Below are 27496 nucleotides of genomic sequence, written 5' to 3'. Positions count from 1 at the left end.
CATGTTTAAACTTTAATGTGCTATTATTACAGGCTCGGGATGGAATTGTGTTGTCGATTTAGAAATGGCCAGCAGAGGAGTGTTGATTTTGAGGTAAATTTTATTTAGTTTAGTCTTATGACTAAAATACCATTTTAGTTGTATTTTAGTCAATTAAATGGTGTTAATTTAGTCAACAAAATTAAAACTGCCAGCATCAGTGGGAAAAAAGTGGGAATCGTGACCCGCCATCGATGGGAGGAATCGTGACCCGCCATCGATGGGAGGAATCGTGACCCGCCATCGATGGGAGGAATCGTGACCCGCCGTCGGCGTCACTGGGAGGAATCGTGACCCGCCGTCGGCGTCACTGGGAGGAATCGTGACCCGCCGTCGGCGTCACTGGGAGGAATCGTGACCCGCCGTCGGAGTCAGTGGGAGGAATCGTGACCCGCCGTCGGCGTCACTGGGAGGAATCGTGACCCGCCGTCGGCGTCACTGGGAGGAATCGTGACCCGCCGTCGGCGTCACTGGGAGGAATCGTGACCCACCGTCGCGTCACTGGGAGGAATCGTGACCCGCCGTCGGCGTCACTGGGAGGAATCGTGACCCGCCGTCGGCGTCACTGGGAGGAATCATGACCCGCCGTCGGCGTCACTGGGAGGAATCGTGACCCGCCGTCGGCGTCACTGGGAGGAATCGTGACCCGCCGTCGGCGTCACTGGGAGGAATCGTGACCCGCCGTCGGAGTCAGTGGGAGGAATCGTGACCCGCCGTCGGAGTCAGTGGGAGGAATCGTGACCCGCCGTCGGAGTCAGTGGGAGGAATCGTGACCCGTCGTCGGAGTCAGTGGGAGGAATCGTGACCCGTCGTCGGAGTCAGTGGGAGGAATCGTGACCCGTCGTCGGAGTCAGTGGGAGGAATCGTGACCCGTCGTCGGAGTCAGTGGGAGGAATCGTGACCCGTCGTCGGAGTCAGTGGGAGGAATCGTGACCCGTCGTCGGAGTCAGTGGGAGGAATCGTGACCCGTCGTCGGAGTCAGTGGGAGGAATCGTGCCCAACTGTTTGTATCAGTGAGAGAAATCATGCCCCGGGCCGCAGTTTGGAGACCAATGATCTAAAGAAACATATTGGTAGGCAATACTGGTTCAAACAGCCTTCACACGTGTAAGTAGGAAAGTGGTAGGGACATGATGCTGTTTCTTCAGGAGCAGTGACTGGCATATTTAGTGTTACCTGTAAAGAACTGTGGAATATCTTGGTGTTATATGCAGAAGTGCAGTACATAAAGAAAATATGTATGCTCCGTTTCTTCTACTACCTCCTCACAGTGCATTACAGGCGGTCCCCGGGTTACAAACAAGATAAGGTCTGTAGGTTTGGTCTTAAGTCGAAATCGTGGTGGTATAGCGGGAGAGACAAGGCGGCGCTGAGCGGTCTCTCCCGCTATACCACCATGATTTCTACCATCTTTTGATGCGATTGTTTATGTGCATGAGATGCACCCACAAATGTGAGTGAGACCATTTATCTTTTACTTAATAAAGACCGTATTTGAAGGATTTCATGCACTATTGCAAGTTTTTCTATTTCCATATTATGCTGCATTGAGTGACACTACAAGCCTGGTTTCAGTACTGTGGATGAGAGGAACACTAAGGATACGGATGGATGATCTATAGCAGTGGCCCTCAACCCTGGCCTACAGGGCCCACTAACAGGCCAGATTTTCAAGATAACTGAAATACATCCCAGGTGATATCATTTGCTGCTCAGTGATTGCAGTACTCTAGTCTGCATCTCCCCAAGGTAATACCTAAAATCTGGCCTGTTAGTGGGCCCTGTAGGCCAGGGTTGAGGACCACTGATCTATAGGATCTTTTTACCCATGCGTTCTTTATAAAGATCTGAGATGAGCACCCATTCACAAGGGGGTGCATGGCTGGCTGTCCACTGACACTCTGGTCATATATTGGCACTTTAATGTTACATACTATTCACGTTTTTTGGGATTTTAATACTTTGATGCACGTAGTGCAGTTTATGATTATTTGTATATTTGCGCAGCACTATTTATTTATTTAAGTTATCTACACTGTTATGAGAAGTGGAGTGTCTGCAGCAGATAGCCCATTAATTTAGAACCTCAAGGTTGCTCGCAGGACCCATTTACTTTTACTTAGGTCCTTACTCCTGACTAGCAGAGAATGGGAGAATACCCCACTGGGAATGCACCATAGGCGTGGTAAAGTTTTTCCTGCCTAGTGTCCTACTCCTGTAGGGGGCAGCCTAACCCAATGATCAAGAAGATTCTGGAGCTGTGTCCGTCAATGAACGAAAGAGAAATAAATAAATATGTCCTTTAGGGCTCTTTCACACGGGCTTTCCGTATGTCCACAAATCATCCTATTTTTTTGCGGATGATTTGCAGACATAATGTAAGTCTATGGCATTGCGGATGTCAGCGGAATACCATCCGCTGACATCCGATTTCCTTCCTTTCAGTTCTGTTCCATTTTTTCGAACGGAACAGAACCCTATTTTTCCTCCGTTCAAAAAACGGAAAGGAAGGAAAATCGGATGTCAGCGGTGTCATCCGCTGACATCCGCAATCCCCATAGACTTGCATTAGGTCCGCATATCATCCGCAAACGGATGGGATGATATGCGGACCTACGGAGCGGATGACAGAAATGTCATCCGCTCCGTGAAAAAAAAAAAAAAAGGACCGCAGCGGAGCTCTCACACGGAAAGCCCGTGTGAAAGAGCCCTTAGGAGGTGGTAAGCAAGGGCAAGCTTTATTTATCCCATATTTATTTTACTGCTATACAGCATCTCAATTTTCTTTGTTTCGCTATCCCTTCCCTCATTTATTTACAGTATGCTGATTTGGCATCCATTGTTGTAGTTATACACCAGTTATGCTCAGTGCAGCTCTCAGCAGCCTTAGTGGATAAACAGTGTTTGGGGAAGCTTGAGGGGTTTTGTTTATGTTGCGCTACAAGCATTAGAACACCGGAATCAGAGAAAATTGCTATCGCTGAATAATTTAAGGAAATAAAGTGTAGCTATTTTAAAATCGTGTATACCAATTTAAAATATATGAGCACATGGAAAATGGCTCATCTCTGGGGTGTACACTTAAGCCTCGTACACACTACAATTTATTTTTTTTGTTTAACCTGCTGACCGCTCAGGTTGGGACCCCTGTACTAACAATACAATGTTCGTACAGCGATCTCCCCTGCTGGGCTATTGTGTTCTGACCAGGGGACGCTCCCCCTCCCCCATAACACTCTCATCAGCAATCTCATCTATTGGCTAAGAGCGCTGATCGGGAGCCGGTGGGCAGACCTTTATCGGTCATGACCCTCCGACAGAAGCCGGCCAAATGTTGGCAAATTTCTATTGAACCGCCCGACATTTGGCCCGTTTGTACTAGGCTTAGGAGATTCACTTTAATGGGTTCCCTTTTACAATCCTTCACCAAATGGTGACTGTGCAAGAGGTTTCTTTCAAACCCCATTATTCTATAACAAGCAGATTTTAACTTCTCCTAGGAGTGGCAAAGATGAACTCCAGGATCAACCTTGCAAGTGATCTTCCCAAACTCAATCTAAACCTTTTTTTCTGATTTAAAAAAAATTACTTAGTGACATCAGTGGGAATTAAAATTCCCATTGCAGTTAATAACAGCTGTCAAAATCCTCGTCATGGCTGGGCACAGGGAGGAGGATCCTGTGTGGCACCACTCATCAGCAATCAGCATCCGGGTTTTTTTTCTTCTTTTTTTGCCAAAGCTTAAAGAGGAGCTCCAGACCCCCCCCCCCCCCCCCCCCCAAAGCGATTCCCTCATCCCGAGCAGATTCTTCAATTGGCTTTGGGTGCAGGCATCTCAAGTAAGGGAAACAGGCAGCGAAGCCTTGCAGTTTCACAGCTGGTACTGAGCATGCGCTAGCCGCGCTGCACCTTGTTAATGGTCCTGTAGTCTTCTGGGACCAGTGCTATGTCCTAGAAGACTGCAGGGTAAGGAGGGGAGGGACCAAACTTCCAGCTCAGATTTCCGCTGTGACCTGAGCCAGGAGTGGGAACCTATCAAAACCAGGTGTCCCCCCCCCCCCCCCCCACAAAAAAAAAGTGCCAAATGTGGCAGTGGAGAGAGATAGAATGCAAACAAGTATTTTCGCCCTTGAGTTCCACTTTAAGCACTTGGCTGTCTTATTTTGTATTTTTCTATTGACCCATCTGCATGATAAATGGCCTTTCTGGCAAATACAAATATGCAGAAGAGCGCACTCAACAGAATCAAAAAGTGTCAAAACATACTTATTTGTAAGGTTCTAAAAAAGGTCACAAAAACCTTGAAATGCAAAGCATTATATCCGCACCATAGTAATACAGCATTGAATAAAAGTTCAACAGTTCATGGATCACAAATTAATGCCTCTTTTTTTTTTAAGGAGCCTGGAAAGCATAGTACCAGCCATACAGGTCTCCTGCAGGCTGTCAGTATGATCTTTCTCCCCATACATCGTATGGCCAGGCAGTTTCACACTGACAGGGAGACTCAATTAACTACCTAGAGCACTCAACAGCACTATAGTAGTTCATTGAGAACTACAAGCCAGCAGCAACTAAGGATGTCGGGACTTGAGGTTCATTTAATTACAGAACTCTTTTCAAAAAGTGACAGCTAGTACGGGAAACTTTTCTGCTGTCACAGGGAGAGAGGGCAGCAATGAACAGCTGCAGCAGTGGGAACATGTTACATGTTCCACCCTAAAAACAGGTGGAACATGTACAGTAACGTGTTCCCAAAGGTGAACTTATCATTTAGGCTACATTCACACCTGAGTGTCGAGTTATGAAGAGTTTTTTTACGCACAGAATTGGAACAGAATTGTACATTTTTGCCAATTTTGTACTACTTCACCTTTTAGTATTTCAACTAAAAGGTGTGGAGTGCTGCTGAAAAAGGGGAGGCGAGTTGCTGTTTGAACAGAAAACGCTTGAAAAAAAATGCTCAGCTGGGTGTCCCGGAATCACGGCAAAACGCGGGAATGCGTTTGCGATGTCATTACTTCTTAATGGCATCCCAATTGCGGTGCAATTTTGCCGCGGTAATCGCGAAGCAAATTGCAACAGGCACTCCTGCTGCACTTTGTGCGTCAAGCATCGTGCAGCGATTGAGGTGCCATTAAAAAGTAAATGGCATTGCAAACGCATCCCTCGTTTTGCTGCGATTCCAGAACGCCTAGGTGTGAATAGAGCAGAATTGTGAGCTGTTCAGGCGTTTCCATTTAAGTCTATGGGGAAAAAACGCCCAATTCCGCCTAAAGGGATTTCATGTTCTTTTTGGAGAGACCGGTGTTTTGCTACAAGCCACAGAACGCTCAGATGTGAACAGGTGCCCTTGAAATAAATGGGATTCTGCCGGTTAAGCTTTGAGCTACAAGCTACAAAATACTCAAGTGTGAACAGGGCTTCCACGTTGCTCTATAATTAGGATAGAGGAGCTCTAGGCTTAAAGTAGAACTATAGGAAAAACTTTTTTTCATTTTGGATAGACTAAGGAAGGGTTATCTGTCAGATTTTTTATTTTTTGCCATCTGTGTCCTATTGCGAAGATTTCCCTTCACTTCCTGTCCCATAGCCAACAGAAAAAGAGGGGAAATCCCTGCAAATTAATGGAATTCTTTTGGGACCCCCAGCTCACCAGAATTAGTGCACCCATTGGAACATTTCCCCTCTATAACTTTTCAGGGGACAACCCAAAAGTTGGGATTTTCTTTTACTTTGATTTTGAATGATAATGGTAAACAGGACAAATAGGAAGGGTTGTATCTGCCTAAAGGAGTTTTAAAGGCAGAAGGCTTTTTATCTTAATGCATTCTTTGCATTAAGATAAAAAGCCTTCTGTGTGCAGCAGCCCTCCTCAGCCCCCCTAATACTTAACTGAGCGTGTCTCTGTTCAGCCATTTTTACAAGTCCCTTGACCATCCGGGACTCTCCCACCTGATTGGCTAAGACACAGCAGCGGCACCATTGGCTCCTGTGGCTATCTAAATCAGTTAGCCAACCAGGAGAGAGAGGGGACGGGGCAGAATGGCAGCTCCATTTCTGAATGGACACATGGAGCTGCATTTTGGCTCGGGTGCCCCCATAGCAAGCTGCTTGCTGTGTGGGGGCACTCGACTGGAGGGAGGAGCAGCAAAGAAGGATCTGAGAAGAGGAGGATCCAGGCTGCCCTGTGAAAAACCATTGCATAGAGGAAATAGGTATATTATGTTTGTTTGTTTTTGTTTTTTTAAAAACAAGACTTTACAATCACTTCAACGAGGGCACAGACAGCAATAAAAACTGACAGGTATACTAATCCCTCTGCACTTTTGCCTTTAATTATACTCTAAGGCTCCATGTACACGGGACGCTGGAAATGGCCGTTTAGGAGCAGTTGGGCGTTTTTTTCAGAAGCCCCTGAACCCATCTACATTTTATCTTATCTGTCCATGTACACAGGGTCGTTTACAGTCATTTGCAGGCAGTTGCGTTCCGGGACTTTTTTTTAGAATGCAATTATTTGCGTTCGAACGTGTGTTTCCCAGCGTTTCAAACGCACAAATGCGTCCGAACGCGATGACCCGCGTTTAGTATTCGCGTTTTTCCATTTTAAAGGGGAATGATTTTTTTGACCTCTAGGAATGGTTCTAAACGCAAATGCCCGCTAAACGCGGGTACAAACGCGACCGAACGGACGTTTCAAACGTCCTAAAAATTCCAGCATTCAAAAAGGGACTTTTAACAACGTCCCGTGTACATGGAGCCTAAAGCTTGGTTAAGGTTGCAAAATAAAACAAATGATTGGTAAAGTACAGCAGTTATCTACTGTCAGGTGGAGCCCCAATGGGGTCCCTGGAAGAATTAGCTTGTAGGGAATAAAAGAATGAGCGCGTCATTCAAAAGACATTTGTCCAGATATGAATTTTTGTCTGTCACTATAAAAAGATCTATGAAGATTTAACAACCAGAGTGTTTCAAGGTTCTGGAACCAATTGCCCTTTATCAGAGTTTACATTTATTGTGGGAGTTGGATCTGGAAGGGTAGTTGTAGTGAGCAGTAGTTAGAAGCATACTCAGATAAGTTGTATGGCAGACAGTAAGGAACAAATACCGTAATTGTGTATTTGATAGCGTGATGCTTTCATTAAGGTCCTGTGTCAATATGTATTTTTAGCAATTTTTTCTGTAGCACTAACTGGATTTGGCCCAGTTTTCTGGTAAATTGCCTTAAACCTCATTTACACTTGTGGTTGGGGGGGTTTAGTAAACCCCATGGTTGTACTGTGGTTTTACCACGCTACGCCCGCTCTACTTTGTGCTACAAAAAGGCATATGCAATGGCCAGGAGGTACAGCATCCCGGCGCAGCAAAAAATTATCCCCACCATCATGTTCGAATGCGGGTCATTCTTCAGAGAGCACAAGTGTAATCAAGGCCTCACAAAAGAAAGGTTCCATACATAGCAGCATGCTGGTCCTGCTTTCTTAACTAGTTTACCACAGGACTAAGACTAAACATTCTTGCACCCACCCTGCCCATTGCAAGTCCTGAAGTCATGGACTGCACAATGCAACAAAAATACTGAATTTACTATTGCAACACATTTTATAAAAAAACATTATCTAGTATGTTAGAAAAAAGTAACATTCAGCCTTTTTCAAAGGACAGCTAAAAGAATCTGAACAACAAAGAAATCTGACTCTTCCTAAACAGAGGAGTTCATACAGTCAGGTAACAGATGGCAAAGCAATGTCACTTTGAAAGGCATTGAGCTCTTTTAGCCTTACCTCTATTGTCTCTTGCAGGAGTTTCCTTGTTAGTTGGGACTACAGTACGCCGATTCTAAAATAAAAACAAAAGAAGGCTTTTTATCTTACGTATACTGGCAAGTATACCTGTTTCGTACAAACTAAAAACTCATGAAACCAACAATTGTGTAGAAAATACACAACTACACCAGTTACAGATCCCTAAAGAGAAACTGTCATTTTGTCCTCTTAAAAAACCTCTTAAAAAAAAAAAAAAACCCGCTCCTGCCTGCTGATACCTTCACTCCTCCGCTACTCTTGTCAAAGAACTCCCAATGATACTGTCTAGAACCAGAAATGACAAAAGCCTGGGTCCTCCTCATCCCCCGTGTCATCACAGCCAGAACTGATGCAGCAGCCTTATTCCAAAATGGGTTAAATTCATTATTTTCCTCAAAATTCTACTAACAAAACCCCATAATTGCACCTTGAAAGAAGTTTGGTTAAAATCTTTACAAATGTATTAAAAAAAAAAAAAAAAAAAAATCACATGTACGTAAGTATTCACAGCCTTTGCCATGACACTCAAAATTGAGCTCAGGTACATCCTGTTTCCACTTATCGTCCTTGTGATGTTTCTACAACTTGATTGGAGTCTACCTGCGGAAAATTCAGTTGATTGGACACGATTTGCAAAGACACACACCTGTCTATATAAAGGTCCCAGTTACCAGTGCATGTCAGAGCTTAAACCAAGCCATGAAGTTCAAGGAATTGTCTGTAGACCTCAGAGACAGGATTGCATCGAGGCACAGATCTGGGGATAGGTAAGGTACAAAAAAATTTCTGCAGCATTGAAGGTCCCAATGAGTGGCCTTCATCATTCGTAAATGGAAGACGTTAGAACCACCAGCACTTTTCCCAGAGCGGGACCCCCGGGGTCAAACCAATAATCTGATGGTCACTCTGACAGAGCTTCAGCATTTCTCTGTGGAGAGGAGAACCTTCCAGAAGAACAACCATCTCTGCAGCACTCCATCAATCAGGCTTGTATGGTAGAGTGGCCAGACGGAAGTCACTGCTCAGTAAAAGGCACCTGAAGGACTCTCAGACCATGAGAAACAAAATTCTCTGGTCTGATGAAACAAGATTGAACGCTTTGGCCTGAATGAGAAGCATCATGTCTGAAGGAAACCTGGTCAATACCAACCCTACATTGAAGCATGGTGGTGGCAGCATCATGCTGTGGGGATGTTTTTTCTGTGGCAGGAACTGGGAGACTAGTCAGGATCGAGCGCAAGATGAATGCAGCAATGTACAGAGGACATCCTTAATGAAAACCTGCTCCAGAGCACTCTGGACCTCAGACTGGGGCGAAGGTTCATCTTCCAAAAGGACAGCGACCCTAAGCACACAGCCAAGATAACAAAGGAGTGGCTACAGGACAACTCTATGAATTTCCTTGAGTAGCCCAGCCAGAGACCAGACTTGAAACCGATTGAACATCTTTAAAGAGATCTGAAAATGGCTGTGCAACGACGTTTCCCATCCAAACCTGATGAAGTTTGAGAAGTCCTGCAGAGGAATGGGAGCACCTGCCCAAAAATAGGTGCACCAAGCTTGTAGCATCATACTCACAAAGACGTGAGGCTGTAATTGGTGCCAAAGATGCTTCAACAAAGTATTGAGCAAAAGGTTGTGAATATGTACATGGGATTTTTTTTTCGTTTTTAATAAATGTGCAAATATTTTAAACAAACATCTTTCACGTTGTCATTATGGGGGTATTGTTTGTAGAATGTTGAGGAAAATAATGAATTTAACCCATTTTGGAATAAGGCTGTTTTAAACAAAATGTGGAAAAAGTGAAGCGCTGTGAATTAGGGATCGACCGATTATCGGTGAGGCCGAAAATTCACTTTTTTTTTTTTTTACGTATTGGTCACAAACTTGCCGCTCCGACCGATATTGCTTCAAGTGGTACAAGTGGTGGCAAGTGGCAGCTACAGGCATCACCCCGGTACCATTTTTTAGAGCCGACGGTCGGCATTCTTATAATAACAACTGATGCAGCTAAGCAGCTGCTCAGCTGTTATTATAAGCATCGGGAGGTGCCGTGTCTCAGGTAAGTATTGGGAGGAGGGGAAACTAGTAAAAGGTTTTTGTACCCTAAAGCATTACGATAAAAGCCTTGTGATTTTAGAACCCCTTTAAATCCATACATTATAATCAAGTATCCCAGATTAGGTGACAATGATTAGAACTTCCTTAGGAAATATGCAGGTGAAGCCTGATTTATGTAAACATACAAATAGAAAATAGCACCTCCCAAAGGTGTAAAATGTAAAATATTATAGGCGTACGGCTGCCTACAATTTTGGAAAATCCAAAATCCATAAGTAAAGAAAAATTTTAAGGTGCTGTACCCGAAAGTGCTAATGTGCTATGAAAAAAAAATCCTGGATTAAAGGGCTAAGCAAATAAATCCTGGAATAAAGTGAATAAATAAATAGATATAAATATGAACCATCAATTCATAAAGTGCACAAATACATCCAAAGAGCAAATGAAGGTGCTACGCGATATGCAAACTAAATGATTAAAAATAGATAAATAAATATATCTAACAAAAGTCCATCAGTCCATACAATGTGCAAATATATCCAATGTGAAGATTTCACCCCACTAGTGATAAGGTGCTATTTATTAGCAATTCTTCAAAGTGCTCGTGCCTGTGTGGTCTTCCACCTAATAATGTGAAGGTGACTCACCAGAGAACAGAGGGCCTCCAGGACCCAACTCGCTCTAATATGGTCAAGTGGGCTCCTGAATGTAGTATCTTTACCAAACAGAGGAGGTTGGTTGAGAGCCACAACTTCTGGTTCACCACTTCTGCTCCTTGTCTGGAACGCACGCCGGAACTGAGCGGTGTTCATTTCTCCTTTTGGCTGTTCTAATGTGCCGATGGCGGCACTTTTAAACGTGAATGTATTTTAATCTGTTTTGTGGAATAAATTGTCAAACGATATTGCGCAATTGCATGTCCTTTAATTTTTTATGGGGAACGGCATCATTCTCCTGATTGGTGGACAAGTTTCATATCTCATACTGTGAGCCAGGGCGCTATCTGGTAAAGATACTACATTCATCCTAGGAGCCCACTTGTCCATATTAGAACGAGTTGGGTCCTGGAGGCCCTCTGTTCTCTGGTGAGTCACCCTCACATTATTAGGTGAAAGACAACACAGGCACGAGCACTTTGAAGAATTGCTAATAAATAGCACCTTATCACTACTGGGGTGAAATCTTCTTCACATTGGATATATTTGCACATTGTATGGACTGATGGACTTTTGTTATATATATTTATTCATCCATTTTTTAATACCTTAGTTTACATATCACATAGCACTTTCATTTGCACTTTGGATGTATTTGTGCACTTTATGAATTGATGGTTCATTTTTATATCCGATTTATGTAAACTTTGGGTATCCAGGGTCTGAGCCCCTCAGAAAAAAGGCAGTGGATGCAAACGAATATGGCAATGGATTTTAAAATGTTGCTAAATTATCTGAAATCAATCATTGCACTTATAAGTAAACTAATCTACAAGTGGTGCAGATTTCAAACAAATGCTAAATATTCCAAGACTGCAGCAAATTCAGCCCAACCGTTTGAGTCCAAAAGAAGTCTCCATAAACCACAAAATGTCACAGCAAGATCTGTGAACTCTTGCACCAGTTTATGTTAAATTAAATGCCTCAACAATCAGAATAAAATTGCACCAATTTAATCTGCATGGTAGGTGTGCCAGGGAAAAAAATCTTTTCTTTTTTTTTTTGGACAGCAAAGATTTGAGCGAGACTACAGCTTGCTATCAAACATATTGGGGTTAATTTACTAAAATTGGACAATGAAAAACCTAGAGCAGCTCCGCATAGAAATCAATCGACTTCCAGGTTTTTTTGTCAAAGCTTAATTGAACAAGCTGAAGTTAGAAGAGGATTGGCTACCATGCACAGCTGCACCAGATTTTGCACTTTCTAGTTTTAGTAAATCAGTTCCAGTGACAGCCCAGGCTTTCTAGAACAATTAGCTGTGAACGGATAAATAGAACAGAGTTTTTTGGCAACATAAACGACATATTTGTTACAAACCTTTGAAAGGATTTCAAGAGCTGAACCTTGTGCTAACTGTGAAGCATGGTCACAGAAATAATATGGTTTTGGCTTGCTTTACTGCTTCAAGACCTGGGCAGCTTAATCATTGACTCAACCATGAATTAGGCATCATATCGAAGTGTATAAACGCAAAAGGCAGGTATAGAGAACAGGTCTATAACAATGAGCCACCTGGTTAAGATGACCTAATCCAAATAAAAACTTGGGCATACATATAAAAAAGTACAAAAAGTCTTTATTAACCACTGGCCGACCAGCCGCAGCACTTTTACTGTGGTATATTGGCTCTATTATGTGAAACGACATACCTGTATGTCGTTTCGTGTAATATCCAGTGGGGGCGTGCATGCTGATTGGCCAGAGGGGGAGCCAGTAATAGCCAGAGTGGGAGCCAATCAGTGGGTCCAGCGGACACTTGAGATTTTTTTTACCAAAAATATGTGGCAGAATACATATTGACCTAAATTAAAGAACAAATTCGATTTTTTTAAGTTTTTTTTTATTGTCTGTGTTTTATAGCAGAAAGTAAAAAATAGTTTTGTTTTTTCAGAATTTTCGCTCTTTTTTTTATTTCTAGCACAAAAAATAAACCACAGAGGTGATCAAATACCACCAACAGAAAGCTCCATTTGTGGGAAGAAAAGGATATCAATTTTAGTTAGGTACAGCGTCACACGACTGCGCAATTGTCAGTTAAAGTAACATGCCGTATCGCAAAAATGGCCTGGTCATTAAGGGGGTAAAACCTTCCAGTCCAGAAGGGGTTAAAGTGGTCGAAAAGCCTTAAGGTTTTCACCTCCATGCATTAAGGTGCAAAACCTTCTCTGCTACAACTACCACCCCCCCCCTTTTTCTTACCTGAGCCCAATCCGATCCAGCGATGTGCACGAGCGCAGTGGCTCCAGCCATTTCCACTCTCCACATTGAACAGATTGATAGCAGCAGGAGTCAATGGCCGAATCCCGCTGTCTGCGTCAATGGACGCAGCAGCAGGACTTGGAAGCAACCCCGCATGGATGCCCCCATGGAAAGCGGCTTTCCGTGAGGGCACCTGAAGGGAAGGGGCTTGGAGCGCCGGCCGGGCACCTCAGAAGAAGAGGATGGAAGAAGACTATTGGGGCTGCTCTGTGCAAAACCAATGCAGAGCAGGTAAGTAGAACGAGTTATTTTTATTTTAAAAAGAGCATGGGTTTACAAACACAAATTACAAAAATCAGACAATATAAATACAAAAACGTGAACCACCTCACACCACCTAAACAAGAGAACGTTTTCTAAAAAGCCAAAAAGGAGCGTCTAGACGCCAAACTCACATACATACAGTCCTTGAATATTGTCCATGTCATAAATATGATATTTAAATATCGGGACTTTATATTGATTCTACCTGGAGGGTGTCCTCAGAATGTTGTTGCAGGCAATGCCATAAATAGTGTAGCAAACCCCAGGGGAAGCTATGGCATAGCCCACAGCCACCTATGGCTCAAGTCATCATTTAAAGGGTTTTGATCTCTCAGACAAAGTTTTAAAAAGTAAGGTCAAAGCCAGAATTAGATAAACAGCAGGAACCACCAACTCTATCCCACCAGTAGAGTAGCTTTTTATACAGCTCTCGTCTCTCACACAACAGATGCCTATCCCTATCCTCCACAGTAGCCATATATAAAGTATCCTGACCGTCACAGCAATTATACATACAATTTCCTACCCCTGACAGCAGCCATTTATGCAAACGCAAATACCCCCCTTTCCCCTTCCTATCCCCAATAAAACCAATGACCTGGAGCTTCCTCCCCCCCTCTTAACTCCTCTGCCAAAATTCATAATGTTTTTTCTGGGGGAGTTTCTGCAAGGTCCTAGCTCTCACTTCCGCTGGAATTGCCTAGGCGCTGTCAGCGGTTTTGCAGCGCTGTTTGCCCCCTTCACTACCTGTCCACAAGCTCCTGGGACACGTTACAGGTGGCTATGGGAGCACTTTTGGACAGCAGCACAGTTTGCACATGCGCAGTGGGGAGCAGACTGTTAAAAGGAGAAGTACAGCCAAAGCTTGTTTGGCTGTACTTCTCCTGTGGATCACAGCAGTGCAGTTCATTTAGACAGCGGGCTGAACATCGGAGAGCCAGTGCAGACTGGGGCAAGAACACGACAATATGGTCGGGATCTGCCCACAACCCTGGATCGGCACTTGGCTCAGCCTCTCAGCGAGCCAGTCACTCCCGCCCCCTCCACAGCACAACGCTCCAGTGACAGTCTCTAGCTCTCTGCTCAGAGAACCGAGCGATTAGCGGTGTTTAATCGCTCGGCTCTCAGTCTTAGAGCCAACAGGGGACAGATGCAGCCTCGGACTGATGCGGCATTTACCCAGGTAAGTATAATTTTTAAAGAAAAAAATTCCCATACTTCTCTTTCAAGCCTGAAGGAGTAACAGCTGACTTCCAACAGTAAACATGGTGGCACCAGAGACCTGAGGAACTGACACCGGTGAGGACAACACTGGATCGCTGGACTGCTGGCAAGTGCCTCTTGATTAAAAGTCAGCTGAAACAGTATAACTATGCTAACATATTTTTACCTTTTCCAGTAATTTTTATTGCAACATTTTGCAAATTATACAAATACAAACAATGTCAAATAAATGACAAAAAGCAGATGCTTCCACCAAGGTGATCAAAGGCCATATCACAGTAACCAAAGAACAGCTAAATCAAGAAGATCTGACCTAAGGATTAGGCTCTACCTAATAGAGCGACCACAAGTCCAAGGCTTTGAGCCCATATGCATTAGCAAACTGATTACAAAAATAAAAATCTGAAAATAACGTAACTGTGAACATTGCCATAAACTGTAGGTCATGCATAGCTGAAGTACATGGAGAGGTAGTGGTACATTACTGTCCGGGATTAAACCCAGTGCCTCATATCAGAAAACCTTGTTCCTGAGGAAGTATAACGATCAGGGAGGCTTTTGGTCCCCCATCAGCATCCTTACCAAAAAAAAATTATTAAAGTACAACAGAAGCAAAGAAAGAAAAAAATAACGAAAGAAATAACCAACAAAAAAACGAATGAAAGAATAAAAGAAAAAGTTAAAAAAAAGAGAAAGCCGGGGTCCCCTCGGCCCGGGTCTCCATCCACGAGATGACCCACCATCTAGGTGGGCTTGAAGGTACGCAATCCAAGGGTCTTTTCATTTTTTTTTTTAAGTTGACTGAAGAACCTCTTTAATGACCAATCAAAGGGACTGACCTTGACAATTTTGTTAACTTTTGTTGTAGGCGTAGGTGGGGGCGGTAATTCAGGGCCAGGCTCAATCTCTTCATCTGGGGCCAGATCTGGGTTAAGTGCAAATATGCTATCCAAGTCAATCTAAAAGAAAAAAATAAGCAATTAACAAAAACAAACAGAAAATGGTCACAATTAATACAAGGTAGTTATAATGCACCTGGCTATAGAGAGCAATGCTGTCCCATCATGCCGGCCTGCAAAGGACATGTCTTTTTGGAACAGTTCTCTCTTTTAGAGCTCAATAACATGAGCATTTAGCCTCATACAGCGAAGAGCTATTTATATTTCTGTACTAGTGCTGAGCTGCGAGCAGACAGCCCAAATAAATGTACACTCACCTGCACAGCAGAGTTTGATAGATGCATAGCCTGAGCACCCGTGCCTGTGTATTGGGATCTGTGGACTTGTCAAACTCAGCTCTGCAGGTGAGTCCGTAAAGCCAATGTGTCCATTCATTTACACTGAACAAAATTATAAAACGCAACACTTTTGTTTTTGCCCCCATTTTTCATGAGTTGAACGCAAAGATCTAAGACTTTTTCTATGTACACAAAAGGCCGATTTCTCTCAAATATTTTTCGCAACTGTCTAAATATGTGTCAGTGTGCACTTCTCCTTTGCCGAGATAATTATCCACCTCATAGGTGTGGCATATCAAGATGCTGATTAGGCAGCATGATAATTGCACAGGTGTGCCTTAGGCTGGCCACAAAGGCCACTCTAAAATGTGGTGCAACACATCTCCTTCGCATACAGTTGATCAGATCGTTGATTGTGGCCTGTGGAATGTTGGTCCACTCCTCTTCAATTGCTGTGTGAAGTTGCTGAATATTTGCAGGACCTGGAACACGCTGTCGTATACACCAATCCAGAGCATCCCAAATATGCTCAATGGGTGACATGTCCGTTGAGTATGCTAGCCATGCAAGAACTGGGATGTTTTCAGGAATTGTGTACAGATCCTTGCAACATGGGGCCATGCATTATCATGTTGCAACATGAGGTGATGGTCATGGAAGAATGGCACAACAATGGGCCTCAGGATCTCATCACGGTATCCCTGTGCATTTAAAATGGCAAAAAAAAAAAAAAATGCAGGTGTGTTCGTTGTTGATTACATACACCTGCCCATACCATAACCCCACCGCTACCATGGGCCACTCTATTCACAACGTTGACATCAGCAAACCGCTCACCCACATGACGCCATACACGCTGTCTGCCATCTGCCCTGTATAGTGAAAACCAGGATTCATCCTTGAAGAGAACACCTCTCCAAAGTGCCGGACACCAGCGAATGTCAGCATTTACCCACACAAAAATCGGTTATGACGACGAACTGCAGTCAGGTTTGAGACCCCAATGAGGACGATGAGCATGCAGATGAGCTTCCCGAAGATGGTTTCTGGCAGTTTGTGAAGAGATTCTTCGATTATGCAAACCGATTGTTGCAGCAGCTGTCCGGGTGGCTGGTCTCAGATCTTGGAGGTGAAGATGCTGGATGTGGAGGTCCTGGGCTGGTGTGGTTACACGTGGTCTGCGGTTGTGGGGCCGGTTGGATGTACTGCCAAATTCTCTGAAACACCTTTGGAGATGGCTTATGGTAGAGAAATAAACATTCAATTCACGAGCAACAGCTCTGGTGGACATTTCTGCAGTCAGCATGCCATATGCACGCTCCCTCAAAACTTGCGACATCTGTGGCATTGATAAAATTGTACATTTTAAAGAGGGCTTTTATTGTGGCCAGCCTAAGGCACACCTGTGCAATAATCATGCTGTCTAATCAGCATCTTGATATGCCACACCTGTGAGGTGGATGGATTATCTCGGCAAAAGGAGAAGTGCTCACTAACACAGATTTATGAACAATATCCGCGAGAAATAGGTCTTTTTTGTGCATAGAAAAAGTCTTAGATCTTTGAGTTCAGCTCATGAAAAAATAGAATTTTTGTAAGAACTTACCGTAAAATTATTTTCTCTGAGTCCTCTGACAGTCGCCGCCCGATGGTATTAGCCTTCACTAATGGGCAACGGTGCCCTCTGCAGGAGCAAGGCTAGGCAGATAATTGATTATCAGGTTAATACAAAAAAAACTTTTTTTTTTTTAACCTCGGCACGCCACTAGGGGGCCATCCCTCAGCCATTATCCTGAACCCAATCTGATATTACCTCAGTTTGTAGCAAGCAGTACAGGAAAGCAACAATCCCCAGATCCAAAACCAGAGGGGGGGGGGGGGGGGGCGGCGACTGTCAGAGGACTCAGAGAAAAGAATTTTACGGCAAGTTCTTACAAAAATTATATTTTCCCTTACATCCTCTGACAGTCGCCGCCCAATGGTATTAGCCTTCATTAATGGGACGTCCCAAAGCAGTGCAGGTATGAGGGGTGGGAAAACAACGCAACATCTCAGAAGGTAACGCAAACAGCCGGGCCAGTAACAACCTGAGCTCACAGGAAAAAACTGGAAACAAACCCAGAACAACAAAAAAACACCCCAAGGCGGGACAGTAAAAATAATGTCCCCTGAAAACACTCAAAACTATGCGGGCAAAGGAAGCATCCAAAGATGCCAAAACATCAAGTTTTTAAAACATTGTGAAAGTGTGCACGGACGACTAAGTCGCCCCCCTGCACACCTGAGCCACATTAGCCCGATGGCGAAAAGTCCAAGAGGCACTAACGGCTCAAGTAGAATGGGCCTTTACCGGCAAAAGGAGGAATCCGACCTAAAATGGATTAGGCCCGAACAATTATCTGACTGATCCATTCAGAAATGGTCGCCGCAGAGGCGGCCGATTCCCTCCGAGGTCCCTCAGGAACAAATAGAGAATCAGACTGTCGAACAGACTCCGTGGCGAACAGGTAGATCTAGACCGCCCGGACTACATCCAGGGAATCCAAGGCAAATTCCTTCGGACGCTCGGGCCACGCACACAGCGAAGGCAACCCGATATCTTCATTGAGGTGGAACGAAAAAACCACCTTAGGAAGAAAAAGACTGATCGGTCGCAGAACCACCTCATCTCTACGAAGTACCAGATAAGGAGAGCGGCAAGACAAGTCCGCCAACTCTGCGAGCCGACGTGATAGCCACTAGAAAGGCAGCTTTTTGGGACAACCCAGACAGAGGAATCCCTCTGATGTTCTCGAAGGGAAGTTGTTGTAACACAGACAAAACCAAATTCAGATCCCAGGGAGTCAAGGGAGCACTCCTGGGGGGAGTCAAATGCCGTACCCCTGGAATGAAGGTGCGGACTAAGGAATGCGATACCAAAGGTCGTTGAGAAAAAAAAAAAAGATGGCCAAAGCCGACAACCGACCCTTGACCGCAGTCAGCGCCAGACACTGACCCATGCCCTGCTGCAGGAAGGCCAAGACCTTCGCCACCGAGAAGGAGCGAGGATGAGAACCATTCGCTTCTTACCAAGCGATATGCGCTTTTCAGGTACGGTGATGAAACTTCCTAGAAGTTGCTTTACGAGCCTTTAACAAGGCAGGGATGACCACCTGTGGAAGACCTCTATCACTCAAGACCCGGCTTTCAACAGCCATGCCGTTAAAGCCAGAGACTGTAAAGCAGGATGGAAGATCGGTCCTTGAGACAGAAGTCAAGGCCAGTCCGGGCCCATGAGAATGACTAACATCCGTTCCGATGCCAACCTGCGAAGGAACATGGACAACAGCTGAATCGGAGGAAAGGCCGAGAGCGATGCCAAGGCACCACCAACGCGTCCGCCAGAGGATTGCAAGTTCTGGCCACAAATCTTTCCACCTTTCCGGTGAGACGAGACGCGAACAGATCCACATCCGGGATCACCCACCGGGCGCACAGGAGGCGAAATACCTCCGGATGCAGAGACCATTCCCCTTGGTCCAAGGTCTGGTGACTCAGATAGTCCGCCTGCCAGATTGACGTACATGCGATTCGGCCCAAGAGAGAATCTCGGCCACTTCCTTGGCCGCCCAGGCACTCCTGGTGCCCCCTTGGTAATTGATAAAAGCCACAGCCGTGGCATTGTCCGTCTGTACCCGGACCGGACACCCCTGAAGTAGAGATGACCACCGGAACAGACAAAGTTTGATCGCTCGGAGCTCCAAGACGTTTACTGGCAGCAAAGTCTCCCCTGCCGATCACTTCCCCTGAGCACAAAGAGCGCCCGTAATTCCGCCCCAGTGAGAATCGACCGCAACAGAGGCCGGAAGGCCGGATTGGCTCCCGCTGCTGTCAATCAAATCCAGTGACACGGGAGCTGGGGGCGGAATCGAGTCACGCAGTCTGTGTCAATGAACACAGCAGCGGGACTTGGGAGCCTGCCCGCACGGGTACCGTCATGGAAAGCGGCTCTCCGTGGGGGGGGGGGAACCCAATGAAGAGGAGGAGCCAGGAGCACAGCCGGGGCAACCCCAGAAATGGAGGATCGGGGCTGTTCTGTGCAAAACCCTTGCACAGAGCAGGTAAGTATAACATGTATGTTTTTTTTTTTTTTTTTAAATAAAACAAGAACCTTTACAATCACTAACACTTTACACTTACATTAAATTAGTAATATTTCTGGGAGCTTTCCTTTACTATTGGATGTTTAAGGATTCAATTTATCTACAAAGAAAAAACAAAAAAACAAAACACGTACCTCCTTTCCTTTTGTGTCTCCATTTTCAATCCATTCTACAGTGATACTCTCACTGTCCTCATTTAGGGACGTTACCATGGCTTGGTGTATTCGACCTGCAAAAATCAACACATTGACAGCACATTAGGCAGGAATACCAATGACGAGATTAAAAAAAAAAAAAAAAAAAGGAGGGTATCTGGTTCAGTATACAGGTCAGTTACAATGACATAGTAAAACGGACAACAAGTAAGTAGATGTCATAAATGCTAGGTATGACAAAGCGATCTTCACTGCATCGGAGCACCACAAACACTGAATTTTTAATATTCAAAGTAGACGCCCCCATCCATCCATGTCTCTATGCTTTATTTTGTTGAGAAATCACTTTTAAAAACAGCCCCTTGGCATTTCTGGTTGTGGTCATTTTCAGTAAGGGCAAATGATTTATGTAGAATTTACTTCTTGGAATCCCTTAGCTCAAGCATGCTTGCAGGAGAGTGTGTTTAGCTGAGAAAAACGCTTCTCTTCCCCTCCCTAAGACTCCTGGGATGTACGACATAATTTGCCTAGGCAAGAAACCAGGAAGTAATTGAAAAACTTTAAAACAAGGAAAAAAAAAAGGTTTAAAAACAAGTAAATAGGATACACTTTCCCATCTAATTACTAATGCTAGCAGCATAATTGTTAAAAATAATCAATGTTGATTGGGAGAGTGAAGTTCCAATTTAAAAGTAACGATAGACATTAGATGGTTGACTCCAGTTCCGGTAGTTTTCAAACCAGTACCTGTTAGCTTGAGGCCAAGGCTTATGTGGGTGAATAGGGATTTGAAAACCTTGTCTGATGACCAATTCTGCAATCTGCTGAGTAGGGGGAACACTTTAAAAGCTATGGCCAAAGACAAAAAAAAAATCACAAGAGGGCGAAGAACAGATCACCAGTATTGTTTGTGTTTTCTCTGCAATTGATCTTTCACTAGACCACCGACTTATAATGCCTTGTTCTGCACTGTGTCTCTGAGTGGAAGTAGCCATATCAGACGAACAGTAAGTAGCACAGGACTGTCATTACCAAATCATCAAGTTTCCTCAGACCAGCAGTGCCTTCGATCTCACACTGCAAATAATGGGATTTTTGACTTACTGTAAAATCCATTTCTCTGATGTTCATTGACGGACACAGCTCCCGATTCTTCTTAACCATTGGGTTATACTGCCCCCTACAGGAGTAGGACACCAGGGAGGAAAAAGCTTGACTATGCCTATGGGCAGTCCCAGGGGGTATACACCCACACTCAGTTAAAAGGCACTCTGTTTCGTTACAAGCAGTGTCAGAATAAAGCCAACTCCACAGAGGGGTGGGTACTGTGTCTGTCAATGAACATCAGATAAATAGATTTTACAGCAAGTCAAAAATCCCAATTTCCCTTTCATTCATTGACGGACACAGCTCCTGATACTTCTTAACCATTGGGATGTCCCAAAGCAGTGTTAAACATGAGGGGTGGGAAAAAAGCAGAAAAAAAATCCCAAGGCTAACCATAGCCAACCAGGTAACATGGAGCTCAACCAAAACAACTGGAGCTCATCTGAAAAAACAAACACACCCTCAAAGAGGACCAGGTCCTCTAAACAGCAGCCTACAAAAACTTGTAGCCAAAAGAAGCATCTGCAGATGCCAACACATCCACTTTGTAAAAGTGAGCACCAAAGACCAGATGGCCGCCTTGCAAACCTGCATCACTGAAGCCTGATAACAGAAGGCCCAGGAGGCACTAAACGCCCGAGTAGAGTGTGCCTTAACAGGGAAAGGAGAAACCTGACCCCTTTTTGAATAAGCCTGAATCAATGTCTGTCTGATCCATCTGAAAATGGTTGCAGCAGAAACAGCCAACCCTTTGAGGTCCAACTGTGGGTACAAATAGGGAGTCTTACTTCCTAAAAGACTCCGTAGCTGCCAGGTACACCCTGATCGCCCGAACCACATCCAGGGAATACAGAGCAATTTCCTTAGGATGTTTAAGGAAATTGGCCCTTGATGGTACTTAAGGCCAGGCGCTGCTCATCCCCCCCCCCCCCCCCCCCGTTGGAGGAAAGCCAAGATCTGAGCCACCGAAAAGGAGCAAGGGAAAACCCCAAAAGACTCACACCACGCAATCTACGTCTTCCAAATACAATGGTAGATCTTTCGACAGGTAGATTTTCTAACCTTAACAGCGTAGGAATCACCGATCTACCCTTCAGCACCTGGCTTTCAACAGCCAAGCCGTTAAAACCAGCTTCTGTAAAGCAGAATGGAAGATTGATCATTGAGACAGCAGATCTTCCCCGAGAGGAAGTCTCCAAGGAGCATCGGCAACCAGGCCTATCAGATCGGCATACCAAGATGGGCAAATTCGTACCGGACACCTCTGAAGACTAATTATCCAGACAAAGTCCGATCGCTCGGAGTTCCAGTACATTGATAGGCAGTCTGGATCCGAGTCCAGACCCCCTGAGCACAAACTGTGCCGAGGATGCCTCCCCACAGGCTGGCAATCGTGGTGACAACCGCCCAGTACAGGGGGAGAAGGATTTCCCTGTCGAAGTGCCGGAGAGCGAAGCCACCTCTAGAGACTGTGGATTTATTGTCCCATTTCACCAGAATCTCTTTTTGTAGAGAAATCACATGGAACTGTGCAAACGGAATCGCCTCGAAGGTAGACCCCATCAGGCCCAGCACCCGCATGCAAGCCCAGAGGGATGACCGTCTGCCTGAATTGCCTCCTTCAATTTTCTGGAGTTATTTTCCCAGAGGAAGCAACACTCTGGCTTAGGCCATATCCCAGAGTAATTTTCAAGATGTCCATCAGAGCAGTCGGAGACTCTGCTCGCAGAAGATGATCATTCAGGTACCCCAATACTGCGATCCCCGCTGACGCAACAATGCTAGCACCGGGGCCAACGCTTTGTGAAGACCAGAGGAGCCGAGGCGAGACCAAAAGGTAAATGCCACAAACTGATAATGCTCCTCGCCCACGGCAAAGAGGAGGAAGCGCTGGTGACCGGCACATATTGGAATGTGAAGGTAGGTGTCCTTGATGTCGATAGAAGTGAGAAAATCCCCCTGGTGTAGGGACGCTGCTACCGTGCGAATGGACTCCATTCGGAACTTCTGAACCCGCACAAAGCAGTTCAGCGCATTGAGGTCCAGAATTGGACGTACCTTGCCTTCCTTCCAGGGAACTAAACAGGTTTCAGTAAAACCCCTGAAAACAATCTGAAGCCTGAACCAGGACAATCACCCCATGAAGTAACAAGTCTTGCACTGCCCCAAAGTGACCCCACAAGGGATCTGGGGACAAGTGCAGGTTGGAAGGGAAGAACCTTTCCGGAGCAAAAGACCGAAACTCGATCTTGTAGCCAGACCAAATTACTTTGTGGACCCACTTGACCTGTACCAGAGAGGTCCACGGATCCAGAAATCAGTGAAGATATCCCCCCACCCCAGATACGGGGAGGAGGCCCCTTCATGTAGAGGAACCCGTAGGTCTGGAAAAGTCACTCGTGGCTTGCCAGACCAGGTACTTTTGGAACCTTCAGGGGAGGTCCTGAAGGACTTTTATCCCTTGAGGGACGCAAAAAAGCCTCTTATGAGCTGGGAAGAATGGCCCACATCTATGACGGGGCTCCTTGCCCTCGGTAGCCTGCAGAAGAAGAGTACTCTTCCCCCCCTGTGAGACCCTTAAAGATGTCATCCAAGGAAGCTCCAAACAGGCGATCTCTCGCAAAGGGGAGACCAGATGAGGCCTTCTTAGAAGTCTGGTCCGCAGACCAGCATTGTCAGACAGATTAGACACCAAAGGACCACCGCTGATACAAACAGCCTAAAATCAAAACCGCCGCATCCAAAGAGGCATCACCGATAAACAGTAGCCCCTAGATCAACTGATCCGCCAGCTCCGCAAAGGCAGGGGGAAGCCGTTTCCCCTCCAGGTCCCGGCGTAAAAGTTTAGCCCACTTGTCAGAGTTTGTGACATCAGGGCAATAGTATATACCGGCCTAAGCCAAACCAGCCAAAGTGAAACATATGGTGGGCCAGAGCCTCCGCTCTCCTATGACCGGATCTTTAAAGGCCAAGGACTCCTCAACCGGAATTAAGGTAGCTTTATTTAACCTGGAAACCTGCAAGTACACTACAGGTGGGACCGTCCATTTTTTAGGCAGGGAATCTTTAAGCGGAGTTTCAACCAAAAGTGGAAATTTTGTTTATTTGCTTCCTACCCCCCTCTGGTGCAACATTTGGCACCTTTGACAGGTACCCTTCCCCACTTTTGGGAGACAGCGGTGCTGTCCACCGGGGAGTTCAGTTCTCCTCCTCCTTTCCACGCCACCGAGCCTATGATGATGCGCAGCGCAATTCGCGCATGCGCAGTAGGGAACCGGCTGTGAAGCCGAAAGGCTTCATTGATGGGTTTCACTTAGAAAGAATGGTGGTGGCAGCACCCGGCAGTCGTTCAGAAAATCAGCTGGGGTGCTTACATCGTGGGCTCCCTGGACAGGCAAGTGTTTATACTTAAAATGTCAGCAGCTTCAGTATTTGTAACTGCTGACTTTTCATTTTTTTTTTACCCCTCTTTATAAGGATACCGCATAGCAGATTGCTTAGGGACCACAAGAGTGCATTTTGGACAACCCCACTGCTATGTGACAATGTTGTCAAAGTAAGCAGGAAAGGTGAACACCCCCGCCACAGTGAAGGACCTATGGTGCCAAAAGGGACCGGTGCCTCAGACACAGCATCTCCGCCATGTTTAAAATTTCACACTCTGACACAAACAGTGCATCCACCATCGCATTTTCATGCACGGCTAGAAGAGCAGAAGAAACCTCCTCACTGAGCACTCAGGGTGTGCGGACGCAGACTCACTAGGGTGACTCGCGTCTGCAGTGGTCGAAACAGATTCAGGATCTGATGGACAGATGAGGGTGGTGGACACTATATACTAAGGTTACCCAGAAAATCTAAATCAGGGGAGGGCCACCAACTGCGATCACGCAAGGGGGGCGCCGATCCAGGGTCCACAAATGGACCACCAACTGCACCCCACAAAAACCAAGGGGGTCGCCCCTGCATAGAGGCCCGCACAACAGGAAATAGGCTGCCCGCCATGACGTGGACGCGCAGGCTGGGTGTTCTGATGGTACCGCAGCACTAAAAGGGGAAGGTGCCCTCCACAATAATAGCAGCATAGTTGCCATCAAAAATTAAACCACCCCCACAGCCCCACCCCTTCCAAGGGAGGTGCCAAGCAGGGCGCATGGCCTAGTAGGCCACAGTCTCATTTAGTGTGGAGGCCCAGCCGCAAGTGCACTCAACCCAGCCACAGGCTCCCTGAGAGGGCCCCCGGGCGGGTCCCCCCCCCCAATGGTTAAGAAGAATCAGAAGCTGTGTCTGTCAATGAATGAAAGAGAAATACAGCTATGGGGTTATGGGCACAGGACAGCATAGCAAGAAGTGCGTCATTATCTTTCAGGAGAAATGCCAGACAAAAAAAGGAACATTTTCCAGGATACTGATAGGGCACAATTACCATTTCTAGATGTTACCTATACCACAGAAAATCTTGACTTTGGGTCCTCTTACACCATGCTGTTTCGGTAATACATTCGTTACTGCAACGAGCAGCAACACACATTACATGTTTTGGTGCGACATTATGTCATTTGAATGGTACCCCAAAGCTGACGGACATGCACTGCAGAGCAGCAGAAGGCAACACACTAATTTGTTTTTTTGTGGTGTGCATACACCAGTTGTGGGGTGCATACACCAGTTGTCGGGTGTTGTACTGTATTGCATGTCTTTTGCAAAGTGTTCAGGGGTGCCATTCATAACGAATGGCTCTGCATTGTTCTAACGCATTTATTGCGTGCTTCCACAACACCATAGTATGCATGGGCCTTTAAGCATTCAGGTTGACCTAAACAAGGCTAAAACACCAACATGACATGATTGCTTGCAGCCTCCAACCCAATATTGGATGACACTTCACAAAGTTTTTTTTGCACACCAATAGCTTTAAAGCTGTGATTCTCACCAGTTTCTGTACACTGGTAGCATTAAAGTAGAACTATAGGCAAAATCACTAGAGCCACAAGTCTTGTATAATGAAATCACAATTTCTTTGTAGCTCCAATCTTAGGGTGGGGTAGGTATTTAAAATCAGGTATTTTCTTCCTCTTTATAAACAGTCTTTATCTTACACCCCATACAATCAGTGCAAGCAATAGTTCGAGGTGACCTGATTTAGTAAATGCCAAATAGCTTAGTCATTACTTCCATACAGAACATAATAGCCAGTCTGTTTCATTCTGTATATTAATTACAGAGAAACAGGAACGTATTTACTAGAGAGTATTATGGATATCTGTGACGTGCTCAGAGAGATAAATCATAAAAGGTTCATATGTAGGAAATTTATCAACAGATGTATTTCAATTGTTCCATCAAGCAAACAAAACTTAATTTAAAGAATTGAAAGAAACTTTAGGCCCCTTTCACACATGCTGTCCGTTTTTCATCCATCCGTTGACGGATGAAAAACAGACATCAATGCATCTCTATGTAAAAACGGATGACAAACGGATGACAAACGGATGACAAACGGATGACAAACGGATGACAAACGGATGACAAACGGATGACAAACGGATGACAAACGGATGACAAACGGATGACAAACGGATGACAAACGGATGACAAACGGATGACAAACGGATGACAAACGGATGACAAACGGATGACAAACGGATGACAAACGGATGACAAACGGATGACAAACGGATGACAAACGGATGACAAACGGATGACAAACGGATGACAAACGGATGACAAACGGATACATTTTGACGTGACTGAACTGATGAACTGAATGTGTGTGAAAGGGGCCTTAGGCAGAGAAATAAAAACTCAAATGCCTGAAAAAGCAGCTTTTTTTTTTTTTTTAAGCTGCAGTGTGCATGAGCCCTAAGGGCTCTTTCACACACTGTGTCCGTCAAACGGACTCCGCTTTTCTCAGTGGGGGATCGATCAGCCGATCCCCTGCTGAGCAGAAGGATGACAGATGTGTCTCCGCGCTGTGTGCGGAGACACGGCTGTCAGTTCCCCATGCATCTCTATGGGGGAAATCGGATGGGAATGGACCGTCGGTCCCTTCCCATCCGATCGACGGATGGAAAATAGGGTTTCCATCCGTCCAGATTTGACGGATCGGATGTCAGCGGACATATCTCCGCTGACATCTGATGCCCCATAGGAATGCATGGGGGGACCGTTCAGATCCGCCAAAAAAACGAACAGGCGGATCTGAACGGTCTGCCTGTGTGAAAGGGGCCTAAGGGACCGTTCATACCCGATTTGTTGGGACTACATTTGCAGCTATTTCCTGGGCAGTCCCAATGTAGAGACAGGGCAAAATGCCTCGTTTCCAATAGCATTAGGTCACACAAGAGCTATGGTGGTGTGCATAAAAAAAAAAAATGTACTGCATGCAGTTCATTTTTTTTTTTTTTCAGTGCTGCATGTTGCAACAATAACCACAGCTTTCTTTGTCATGCAACTGTAGTGAATATGACTGTACTGA

The 27496-nt window shown here is 45.3% G+C and overlaps 1 protein-coding gene across 4 annotated transcripts in view; it reads right to left on the bottom strand.

Moving 5' to 3' along the window:
* The window catches only part of KIF2A (kinesin family member 2A), a 181947-nt gene that overhangs the window by 121175 nt on the left and 33276 nt on the right, over positions 1-27496 (bottom strand). For all 4 annotated transcript variants that reach the window (XM_082243440.1, XM_082243439.1, XM_082243442.1 and 1 more), the window contains exons 2-4: positions 19891-19985; positions 15217-15336; positions 7827-7881 (exon numbers count right to left, since the gene is read on the bottom strand). In XM_082243440.1, the coding sequence (XP_082099566.1) occupies positions 7827-7881; positions 15217-15336; positions 19891-19985 (270 nt within the window). The remainder of the gene's footprint in view (positions 1-7826; positions 7882-15216; positions 15337-19890; positions 19986-27496) is intronic.

Source organism: Pelophylax lessonae (genome assembly GCF_965119305.1).
Source record: "Pelophylax lessonae genome assembly, chromosome: 1".
Taxonomy (NCBI): Eukaryota; Metazoa; Chordata; class Amphibia; order Anura; family Ranidae; genus Pelophylax; species Pelophylax lessonae.
Note: the sequence above shows the minus strand (reverse complement) of the source record. Positions and strands in the feature narration are given on the sequence as shown.